This window comes from Babylonia areolata, chromosome 27 (genome assembly GCF_041734735.1).
Source record: "Babylonia areolata isolate BAREFJ2019XMU chromosome 27, ASM4173473v1, whole genome shotgun sequence".
In the NCBI taxonomy this organism is placed as follows: domain Eukaryota; kingdom Metazoa; phylum Mollusca; class Gastropoda; order Neogastropoda; family Buccinidae; genus Babylonia; species Babylonia areolata.
Window position 1 is genome coordinate 4,337,020 of NC_134902.1, and position 12,500 is coordinate 4,349,519.

General features: G+C 43.1%; 1 protein-coding gene and 1 pseudogene across 2 annotated transcripts in view; one reads left to right on the forward strand and one right to left on the reverse strand.

Annotated features, from left to right (window-relative positions):
- The window catches only part of LOC143301565 (uncharacterized), a 4,462-nt gene extending 498 nt beyond the window's left edge, over positions 1–3,964 (forward strand). The window contains exons 2-3 of the mRNA XM_076615944.1: positions 1,977–2,264; positions 2,958–3,964. Coding sequence (XP_076472059.1) covers positions 1,977–2,264; positions 2,958–3,322 — 653 coding nt within the window. The 3' untranslated portion in view covers positions 3,323–3,964. The remainder of the gene's footprint in view (positions 1–1,976; positions 2,265–2,957) is intronic.
- Positions 3,965–6,128: 2,164 nt separating this feature from the next.
- Positions 6,129–11,966, reverse strand: LOC143301374 (uncharacterized; annotated as a pseudogene). The gene is made up of 2 exons (XR_013057771.1): positions 11,882–11,966; positions 6,129–9,880 (listed from the first exon to the last, which is right to left on the reverse strand). The product of XR_013057771.1 is annotated as an uncharacterized LOC143301374 (transcript).
- Positions 11,967–12,500: the final 534 nt, after the last annotated feature.

A 12,500-nucleotide genomic window follows, 5' to 3' on the forward strand; every position in this document is an offset into this window, starting at 1 on the left:
CAACACATCAGTCGCCAATTAAGTTCCAGTTTCAGTTTCAGTTTCTCAAGGAAGCGTCACTGCGTTCGGACAAACCCATATATTATCAGATATTATACGCTGCACCACATCTACTTGGCAGATGCCTGGCCAGCAGCATAACCTAGACGTGCTTAGTCAAGCCTTGAGTGATGAGTGAGAGAGATAGAGACAGCCGTGAGAGTGACTGGTCGAACTGACGACTGACTGACGGATTAATTCATATCATGTCAATATCATATCAACATCAAGGCGTGCAGGCCTGACAAGGCCTTTTGCCCGCTTGAAGTGGGGAAGAAAAAGAGAGTCCCCACATATGTCTGATGCATTTTTCAACATTCAGTGCGCAATGCTTGAAAAATCAATAAATATGTAAATGAGTTTTGTATTTAAAATTTTTCAAATGAATATCAAGATAATTTTTAAATGTATTCACTGTTCCTGCGGAAACAACATCTTGTGACAAATTGTTCCAAACATTTGTTACTCTGTTAGTAAAGAAATGTGCAAATCTGGAAGTTTTAACTGAAACTTTTAATAGTTTGTAGGAATGGCCTCTTGTGGCACTGTTCTCATTCAATGTAAACAAAGAGTTTATAGTTCTGTTGTCATATAATCCATGTGTCATTTTATACATCTCTATTAAATCACCACGCAGTCTTCTATATTCTAAACTAGGTAACTTAAGTGCTTGCAACCTACTTTCACAGTCCATATCAGCAAAGCCAATGATTCTTTTAGTAAATCTTCGTGTGTGTGTGCTCCTGCTGAATTTTAAAGTTATCTTTCATTTATTTATTGTGGTTATGTGTGGCTGCGCCATTCATGTGTGTGTGTCAGTGTGTGTGTGTGCGCGTGCGCGCGCACGTGTGTGTGCGTGTGTGTGTGCTCCTGATGAATTTTACGGTTATCTTTCACTTTTTTATTTTATCGTGGTTTGTGTGTGTGTGTGTGTGCGCGCGCGCGCGCTCCTGCTGAATTTTACGGTTACCTTGCACCAATTTATTTTATTGTGGTTGTGTGTGGCTATGCTATTCATGGATGTGTGTGTGTGCGTGTGTGTGTGTGTGTTCTCTGTGTGTGCTCCTGCTGAATTTTACGGTTATCTTTCACTTATCTATTATTGTGGTTGTGTGTGGCGCGGCTGCGTTATTCGTGTGTGTGTGTTTATGCCCGAGAGGTGGGTTAGGGTGAAGAAGAAAAAAAAAAAAAGCATGTCAATTGCTTAATCTCATTTCCTAGGTTAAATAAAATTTCGTCCCCCCCCCCCCTCTCCCTCTCTCTCTGAGCTGTGAAGTGGGTTTCTCCCGGAGCGAGGGTGTTGAGTTATAAAACAAGGAGACATCTGTCATCGCCTGTTATGGAAAACTGAGCGAACTTGCACGTGGGTCCGGATATGCGTTCACTGACGCCGGTGCTCTGTCAGTGAATTCTCCGCGGCAGTCGGTTGGTATTGACGTGGCCAGTGTGTCTCGTCAGTGCGTTTTCAGTTCATGCCACGGCAGAGTTCAAGTTGCAAATAGGCTGTAGAACAAACTGCCATTCCCTGTTCATCATGTTGATTCGTTAGTTAGATCCGGGTTGAAACATCTATTTAATAAATTGAAGAAGAAATATATATATATATATATATATATATATATATATATATATATATATATATATATATTAAAAAAAAACAAAAAAAACTCTTCCGTTCTGCCAACTATGTTGTTGCCTAATATGAATCTGGAATTTATGCTGTGTGTGTGTGTGTGTGTGTGTGTGTGCCTGAACGCACGTCAGTATATTTATGTATAACTTTTACAGTAAACGCACAAGCTCCAAGTCTAGGATTATTGCACCCTGTCTACATGATTATCATTATCACAAGTCATAAACATCGTCGTTGTGTTGTCCTTGTTATTGTTACAATTGTCATAATTATCGTTATTGTTGTTGTTTTCTGCCGGCAAAAGACACTGGTATCAGACACTTGGCAAGGGAGACCAGTCCGAAAGCCTATCTTGCAACCACGGTCTTGGATGTCGATCTGAGAAGTGGCGTCAGTTCTTCGCTGCCTGCTGGTGTCACGTGGTTATCCAGGCTGACAGCCAATAAGAAACCGTGTACCTGCGACCGACAGGGCGTGCTGAAACTGACCTTCAATAAAGCGCAGCGCAAGCGCGCTGAAATCAACATGACTTTCGAGTACTCGAAAGGCTGGACCTTCCACGTTGGCGATTCCGCTACGAATAATGGCTATGGTATGGGTGTGTGTGTGTGTGTGTGTGTGTGTGTGTGTGTGTGTGTGCCGTGTGTGTGTGTGTGTGTGTGTGTGTGTGTGTGTGTGTGTGCCGTATGTGTGTGTGTGCCGTGTGTGTGTGTGTGTGTGTGTGTGTGTGTGTGTGCCGGCCGGTGTACACGCGCCGGCGCATGCGAATGTGCATTGCTCAATTGTATGAAGAAATGAGTGACATCGAGTTTCAACATCGAGTTTCATCTACCTCTCCTGACCCCCCCCCCCCTCCCCCACTTCATCCCCGGCACCCTTACCCCCCAACCACCACCACCACCACCACTCTCCTCAGTCTCCATCCCCCCCCCCTCCTCCTCAATCTCACCCTCACTCCAAACCTCTTCTTTCTGTCCCGGCGTCGACTGAATTCATTGTTTTGTAGACATTTTCACGAACTAAGACTGATAAAACCTCAGTGTGTTTTAAACTCACCGTACACACACACACACACGACACACACACACGGCACGCATACACACACACACACACACACACACACACACACACACACTATAGATAGATAGATAGGTATATACTGCGACTCCTTATTGATATGCCCGTCGTATTCATTCTAGATATAGGCCTATTTTAAAGTGTGGTTAGAGCCGCAGAGTAAGAACTATATAATGCACATCATTGTTGCTGTTATCACCAAAAACAGCCGGAGACGCCGGCACCCAGAAATACGATGCCGAGGTACATTCAGTCGACAACACGATCCACTTCTACGGGCGGGACAATCCCTCGACCAACGGCAGCTACGGGCAGCTGTTCAGGCAGAGCGGCTACGTGGGCGTGCAGCCCTACACCACCCTCACTCTGAACGTGGCCGACGAACTGGCCGAAGCCGATAACGGGTCTCACGTGCTGTACATCAACTCCTACAAGCTGTTCGGCCTCCGTGGGCAGCACGACAGCACCGTCAACTATGACGTGTACCTGGCTATGAACCGGGTGGTGCGGTACAGGAAGGACCGGGTAGGCAGCGGGCTTTGTCGGGTGCGGGTCAGGTTCTACCCCTCGTAAAAAAAAAAAGGAAAAAAAAAGAAAAAAAGAAAAAAGAGGAAACTTGGCTGGGGTACAGGTACACATACAGTTCGAGTGATGGTATTAATTTGCGATTGAAGAGGACTTGGTCATGGCTCTTTTCTTCTTCTTCTTCTACTTTGTTTTTTCAGTTTTTTTTCAGTGTCGGGGGTTTCAAACCAGAAATCCATGTATCTACGGATTTGTCTATGTTGAAAGTGAATGTTTAGGTGGGTGTTTTGGGGTGGGTTTTTTTGTTTTTTTTTAATTCGTGTGTGTGTTTTGGGTTACGTTTTCGCTGAGCATGTTAAGAATGCTGCGGCTTGTCTGTGGCCGATCTTAGTTTTTTTTTCCCCCGAAATACCCTCGTATTTTCACTTTTTTTCAAGCGGCCTTAAGTTTCAATCGTTCTCAGACGAATTGGCACATTTTTTTGTGTGCGTGTGTTCGAACGACAGCCTCGATTAACATCTTGTGATAACTTTTTTTTTCTTTTTTTTTTTTTTAAGATAGATACATTCATCAAAACCCACTTCATGACTATTCAGTGTTGTAACTCCCACGTTCCTGTCGGTTTGTGAAGTGTCCTTCTCCGACCGTCCTAAAATCGCGATAGCAGCATCAGAATATGTACCGTGTGTGAACTATAGGTTGATAGGTGTGTGCGTGTTTCTTTATGCCGGTCAGATTGTTCATGGATATGGAATAAACAGCAAAGAATTTGAACTGAGTCTTGAAAGTCGAATTTTCTCTCTCTCTCCCCTGTGTGTGTGTGTGTGAGAGAGAACTGAACGTAAGCACACATCAATCCGATTCTGCACAACAGACTCGCAAACACATGCCATCAAGCTGCTCTTCTGTCTGTCACTGAAATTCATCATCCCCCTGCATGCAGCACACACTACCTTGACTACTCACCGACACAGTGGTGGTGACTGTTTTTCTCAGACATTTTAAAGTAAGGACTTCGTTTGCCTAAAATATACACAAGACAACAGAGGCAAGGCCTTCAAGACTCACTTGTGATAAATTAAGTCCCCTAGCATTAATTAGAGTAATTTCCCTTTTTTACTATCTGCACCAAAACGTTTGCAAAATAAATAAAAATTCCATGCTTAGCAAAAGAAGTTCCTGTTTGAACAAAAAATGATGACTCCTTGTTGTTGAGTCAGAATAAGAGGTCAAAGTGCCAAGTTTAGAGAATACAAAAAAAATATAAATATAACAGTAAATGCAGTTTGCATATAATTAGGCTTCATTTTTTATTTTTTTGTGTGCCCACCCCAGAGGTGCAATATTGTTTTAAACAAGATGACTGGAAAGGACTGAATTTTTCCTATTTTTATGCCTAATTTGGTGTCAACTGACAAAGTATTTGCAGAGAAAATGTCAATGTTAAAGTTTACCACGGACACACAGACACACACACACACACACACACACACAGAGACAACCGAACACCAGGTTAAAACATACTCACTTTGTTTACACAAGTGAGTCAAAAATGTCAGTATAGCTTCATCAGTTATAACGTATTAAAAAAATAATAATAATAATAATAATTTTTTTAAAAAAAAGAAGCAAACCCCGGCAACTCCAACACACAACAACTAAAAAGTAATGTTAATCGTGTAAAAGAAAATGCTTAATTTCATTTCTGTCAGGTATGCAAATGTCATACGAATCATTTTTACTTGGACAAAACCTGCCTTCAAGTCTTGAAAGTGTACATTGAACAACTTGTGGACGTATTTGCAGCTAATAGATTTGGAAACGAAATCTTTCTTCAGTCAAGCGGCGAACAAGTTACTTCCTGAACATATTTTCTATCACAAAACTGAAAACATATACGAGAAAAACAAAACCATTTATTCCAAGCAGAACTTTTAAGCGGGAACTTTTAGTGTTTACAGTACCTTTGAGCTGCCGTGGATCCCAACTTTCTTCAAAGGACACAAAATTCTCTCCCCTCGACTATTTGTCCACTTACCTCTGAGCCAGCGAGAATCCCGATTTCTCTCAACCCGTCTTTCCGCCTGTCACACAGACACCCCAACCCAACTGATCTAAATATAGATCAACTATTTTTAGATCAGTGACACCGACCCCCTGTTTGCAGTCGCATCTTTATTTTCTTGTGGTGGCGCAAAAATCATATTTATATATTACAGCACTATTTCGTTGGCTGCAGTGGTTGCGCATCGGCAAACAGCGCACTGGTTTAAACCGAGCTATGAGAGGATTGGGCCAAGCACAGCGGTCCACAACTTTGCGATGATGGAAAAAAAAAAAAAAAAAAAAAAAAAAGGAAAAAAAAAAAAAAAAAAAAAGAAAAAAAAAATATTTTATACGAGTATCTGTTCTGACACAGTTCGAGTTTTCCTTCCTCTTATTGGCTTCTTGACAGAGAATGTTCCTGGCAGTATTTAGAGTTGCGCGTCAATTATATGTTTATTTTATTGTGGTTGTGTGTGATTACGCTATTTGTGTGTGTGTGTGTGTGTGTGTGTGTGTGTGAATATTAATCAGATTTGACTGCAACCGCATCACATCGAGCTGTTCAGCGCTCAAGTCTCTCTCTCTCTCTCACTTTACAATACAATAGACAAAAAGCAGAAAAGACATTAGCATGCCCACACACATGTGCTCCGGCATACACAGATAGCTCTCCCTTCCTCTCTCGTGCACACATATGTCAGTACACACAACACAGGCACAGTGCCTGCATACTTATGCATAGAGAATGGCAACAAAAAGAGGCTCTAAAACTGGCTAACGATCTTTAATGAAGACAACTCTGATATCACAAGAATCAAGAAGATTTAATCCTTTCACCCCACTTGGGGCATCAGTGGAGGTTATTATATAACGGCAATAGTATTTTACACCAAGATTATAAACATAGGCAATTAAAATAATATAACTATCAGAAACAGAATACAAACTATGTGAAACACAACATAAGTGATGATGGTATTTTTCTGGTATTAAACCTCAGGATAGATCAGCCTACGTTGCTCATCTTTGCAACATTACTTAAGTTTAACCAAATTGTCTTGGCTGCATGAAATAAATTACACAGAAAGCCTTTTCCAACAAGAAAAATTAAACAATCGTTGAGCTTTTTTCGCATACGTTATATATATATATATATATATATATATATATATAGAACATCTTTTTTAAATCATAAGTTCTACCGTCATAACCATGTAATACATCATTTACTTAAATGAGGTCACATGAGTCATCATGTAAACATTGTTGTCCTTTCAGCATCAATGATCTGAAGTAGATGACTCCTTTGTGCAGCGGCCCACACCAACCTCCAGCAACACCCGAGACTACACAAAAGGACAATGCACACACCACACCCCGCGCACAGTAACAAAGTGATTAACAGTACAACCGTTAACTTTTTTTGTGTTTAACTCCTGTTCAACCACCACACACACACACACACACACTGAGAGAAGAGACAAGACATGTTTTTATATCACAGAGTGCTGCCGAGTCACTGTGGAGGTGTTCAGTTGTGACTGTTCTGAAATTGATGCGCTTGCGACACCGCCTGCTAAGCCCCCTACTTATGACAATAATAGCTTAGCAGTCACTGAGCTGGTGTAAGTAACACTGTGTCTCATCTCTCTTTGACCTCACCTGTTTCTCTGTGTTCATTATTGCACGGTTCTGTATATACATGTGTGTGGGAGGAGTGGGGGAGGGGGGGGGAGGGGGGATGTGCATGTGTATGTGTGTAGCTGTGTGGTGTGGTGCAATGTGGTGTGGTATGTGTACATGTGTTAAAAAATCTCATCTTTAATTCCTTTTTTTTTTTTCTTTTTTTTTTTTTTTTTCTTTTTTTTTGCTGCAGGAACAGCACTACAACAGAAATGCCCAAACTTTATCTTAAACAATGGAAGACTAAAAATGGTCTGTACCCTGAAGAACAAGTGGTATGCACACGAGTGGGCTTTTACATGTATGACCGTTTTTACCCTGCCATGTAGGCAGCCATACTCCGTTTTCGGGGGTGTGCATGCTGGGTATGTTCTTGTTTCCATAACCCACCAAACGCTGACATGGATTACAGGATCTTTAACGTGCGTATTTGATCTTCTGCTTGCATATACACACGAAGGGGGTTCAGGCACTAGCAGGTCTGCACATATGTTGACCTGGGAGATCGTAAAAATCTCCACCAGGCGCCGTCACCGTGATTCAAACCCGGGACCCTCAGATTGACAGTCCAACGCTTTAACCACTCAGCTATTGCGCCCGTCTTCACGTTTTTCCAGGTGTCACAGCATGCAGATAGATCCATACATATACTCTGCACGGCATCAGCTGAAGATAACAAAGGGAGGGTTTCTGAACACAGTCGTTCAATGTTTGAAATGCGTTGTGTTGTGTTGCGCTGTGTTGGTACTTCAGTTTATGGTGCTTAACTGAACTGTATTGTTTTTTAAAAAAAAACCTGTACTGAATATGTTGCTTGAGAAACTGAAGCCGAATATAGAAAGCATTATAATCACCAATAAGAGAAACTCAGTTATTGTATTTTGTTGTTTAAGCAATATTTGACAATCAGTCATTTCAGTATGAATACATGTACATCAAAGGCAGAAATTAGGAAACGTGTCAAGTTGACGCAAACCCCACACGCAGCCCTAACAATCATACACATACAATAATCAAAGAGAACTGAACTGAACTGATTGTGCTCTTCACCACTGCCATGGGCTCGTTTACATGCAAAAGATACTTGCTGCACACAAAGGCCTCAGGTTCTCATCTAAGAAGCTAGCACCTGGACCACTCTGTTCAAGGTGTGGAGGGGTGGGGGTGGGAGGGGGGGAGAGAAAAAAAATCTGGTTGTTGCTTTAATTGAACGGGGCACCCTGGCTTTTTTTGACTCACTTGTGTAAACAATGTGAGTATGTTTTAACCCGGTGTTCGGTTGTCTGTGTGTGTGTCTGTGTGTTCTTGGTAAACTTTAACATTGACATTTTCTCTGCAAATACTTTGTCAGTTGACACCAAATTTGGCATAAAAATAGGAAAAATTCAGTTCTTTCCAGTCATCTTGTTTAAAACAATATTGCACCTCTGGGATGGGCACAAAAAATTTTAAAAAAGAAGCCTAATTATATGCAAACTGCATTTACTGTTATATTTATATTTTTTGTATTCTCTAAACTTGGCACTTTGACCTCTTATTCTGACTCAACAACAAGAGCAGTCATTATTATCATTTTTTGTTCAAACAGGAACTTCTTTTGCTAAGCATGGAATTTTTATTTATTTTGCAAACGTTTTGGTGCAGATAGTAAAAAAGGGAAATTACTCTGTAATTAATGCTAGGGGACTTAATTTATCACAAGTGAGTCTTGAAGGCCTTGCCTCTCTTGTTGTCTGATGCTTTATCCGCCAGGCGCATGTCTCCACACCACTTGTTCTTCAGGATACAGGGAATGCCACAGACCATTTTTAGTCTTCCATAAAGTTAAAGATAAAGTTTGGGCTGCCTACGTGGCGGGGTAAAAACGGTCATACATGTAAAAGCCCACTCGTGTGCATACGAGTGAACGCAGCAGAAGAAGAAGAAGAAGAAAAACTTGAAACTACAAACTGCTGACTAGAAGACAGTCCCCACCATGACCACCCCCATCCCCAGCAGGGAGCGGCAAGTTGAGGGAGTGGAGAAACTTGCCCAGAATCTGCCGGTACTCCTCTGCATGATGAACCAGGTTGGCACAGTGACCTGACCTCTCCCACACCCTAAAGGTCAAGGTCACCCTGCCGCTGCTGCTCCAGCCACACAGCATCTGCTGCAGTGCCTCCACGTCGCACATCGGATCGTTTCGACAGCCAAACACCAAGGTCGGCACTGGCGCCGGGTTCGTCTGGAAGAACTCCACCCCTTCGTTGAAAGCCTGCACGGTGGTTCTGTGAGTTAGGAGAAGTACAGCCTGGCGAGGGACCACGTGGCGGATTGGACCACCCACCACTGACTCAACCCCTCGGCGACGCCTCGCACCATGTGGTCCAGGGACCCCATCGTCAGGCTGTCGAACACCACAGCGCGCAGCTTTGTGAAGAAAAAGTCACGCAGGTCAGGGTGGCGCTCCTCCTCCCGCGCCAACATCCGACACGTGGTGTAGTTGTAGGCGCCGATCGACATGGCGTGTACTACGACATGACCATAGTCCCCACACTTCTCCTTCAGGACACGGGCGATTTCCCGAGCGAAGGAGTGGGAGGAGGGGGGCCACAGGAAGTGCAGAAGGTGGCTGGAGACGTGCAGCACGTGCCACCCCCGCCTGGTGTACAGGTCCACGTAGCGTGCGGCACTGCGTGGCGAGCAGAACAGCCAGGTGAACATCACCACCAGCACCGGGGAGGAGGAGGAGGTGTAGGGTGGGGAGTTGTTGCTCTCGTCATCCGTGGTGGTGGTGGCGGTGGTGGTGGGGAGTGGTGCCCACAGCACGAAGCCTGGTGCCAGAGGAGTCGAGGCGCAGGCTGCTGCCATTCCTTGGTCCATCCTGTCTGTCCTCACCTTGGTGCAAGTCAATAATAATAATAATAATAATAATAACAATTCAATTTATAAAGAGCCTTTCTATGTAAAACATGCTCAGTTGTGAAGTATAATGTCAAAACCGACGTTTTAAAACAGGCTTTTAAACACTAAAATGAAACATGCGTGCACACACACACACACATGTACTCGCACACATACACACAAACACACACACACTCACATAAAATTTAATGATTATAAAAGGTGGACTGAGAGCAAAAAGTGCATCACATTTACAGTATCAGTATCAGTAGCTCAAGGAGGCGTCACTGCGTTTGGACAAATCCATATACGCTACACCACATCTGCCAAGCAGATGCCTGACCAGCAGTGTAACCCAATGCACTTTGTCAGGCCTTGAGAAAAAAAAAACTTAAATGATAATTTTTTTTATTAGATAAAATAAAATGAAAAAACAAAAAAAACAAAAAACAAACAATAAATGAAAATAAAATAAAAAGACAACAATGATGATAAATAAGCAAATAAACAAATATATGTAAAACATGCACACACATTCAACCACACACACACACACATGCATAACAGATATGCAACAAACATGCAGTTTCACAGATATGAAAGTACAAACACTAAATACACATAAACGTACACAAGCCCCGACACACACACACACACACACAAATTACCCTGCACCTCCTCCCCCCCCACCCCCCCTCCACACTGACACTCATTTCTAGGCACACACACACACACACACACTTGCTTGTACAAGTACACACACATATGCCCATATCTCCTACCCCCACCCCACACACATACATACATATATATATATATATATATGCACACTCGCACGTTCCAATATGCCGTTGCTTCCACAGTACACACACACACACACACACACACACACCACACACACGCGCGCGCGCGCGCGCATGTGCATTGAGCTCTCCTGACACATGTGCACACTTACACACTCGCGCACGCACACACGCACACAAACACACTTGCACACATGCACAGAGGCCGTGCCACTGACTGGCCGCAAGAGGGGTGGGAAAAAGATCTTTGATGCCACGAACATGGCGTCTTGCGTGTTGCCGGCTCAGTCTATTGTATTTGGAAAAGCTCACAGAGACTTTGTTCCGTTTTGAAAAAATTTGCGCACTGTTGGTTTGGAAATGATGCCGATATTCGTTTGATTTGCAATGCATCGCGCTCTACCTTTCATGCTAGACTTATTTATTTTGAGGCGACCGGTGGTATCTGTTCTTTTTGGAACTGTTCGACTTTTCTGGCCGGGATCCCCGATTTTCCTTGATATATAGGCCGCTCGTTGTTATTGCGTTACCAGCAAGTCTGTCAGCTCGCTCGTTTCCCGTAACACCTGCATGTCCCGGGCAGTATGACCATGTTAAGTTTTTGAATCTGAAAGTTGCGCACTGCCTCATACCCCTCTACAATGACTGTTAACAGACAATGCGGGTCCAAACTGTGACATCCGTAGCTCGATCTGTCTTTCACAGCAGCTGCCTACATTATATGCATCCCAACAGCAAAATCACCATGAAAATTAAGATTAAGTACGGTCAATCGAGAAATAAGAGGAAAAGAGCTCAGAAGACCATAATTAGACACTTACGCACCTTCAAATGAAACTTGCACTGTCATGATGCACCAGCAAAAATGAATGGGGAATGCTTTTTTTCGAAACCGTTTAACTTTCAGTTTTCGAGGCCCACTGATCTATTCTGCAAAAAAAAAACTCTGCACACAAAAGCTCGAAAATGTCATGTGCGCTTCACTGTGAACAGGCAGCGCCGAAAGAACAAAGTCCACAACACGACGAAACACGCTCTCTAAAACCAAACACACTGAACCGCGATGTTTTTCAACTCAACACAACCCACCCCTTCGACGTCATGACATAGATATGCTTCCTGCTATTTACTTATCCAGATCCTTTAGTAGACACGCTCGCTCTCTCTCCCTCCCTCTCTCCAAACCACTTACCTACACTGAATGCAGTAACACACGGTGGTAAGAAGTTAGATTTCTTTCATGTCATGGTCAACGTGACATTTCAGTGATGTCAAGGTCGTGTATCTTCGGATGATCTCGGTAGTAATCGGACCTTTCCGGAGAACACAGTTGACCGCTGAGCTGAAAAGTGCACTCGGCTGACACAGTGGAACACAGAAGAATTTGCTGTCCGCGAGAAATGTTCTTCATCTGTCTTTCTCTGCTTCTGTCTCTCTCAGTTTGTATTCGTCTTTAAGTTTCTGTATTTGATTCGCTCTGACTGTGTTTCAATATACTATATTACTCCCATTTCACACACACACTGACACCGTGCACACGAGCGCATGCAAATACACACACACACACACACACACACACACACACATGCACACGCGCGGCACACCCTATACACAACTGAGCTCACACACACACACACACACACACACACAGAGAGAGTTTGTTCGAAACATCAGCATGGGGTCGACTCGATTTCATAACCGATGGAAGGAAAAGTTGTTGTTTTTTAAAAAGTAAGGGACATTATTCCCCGATAATATTATTAAAGAAAAGATACCGAATCCATCAGCTTCCTATACAAGATTAATAACCT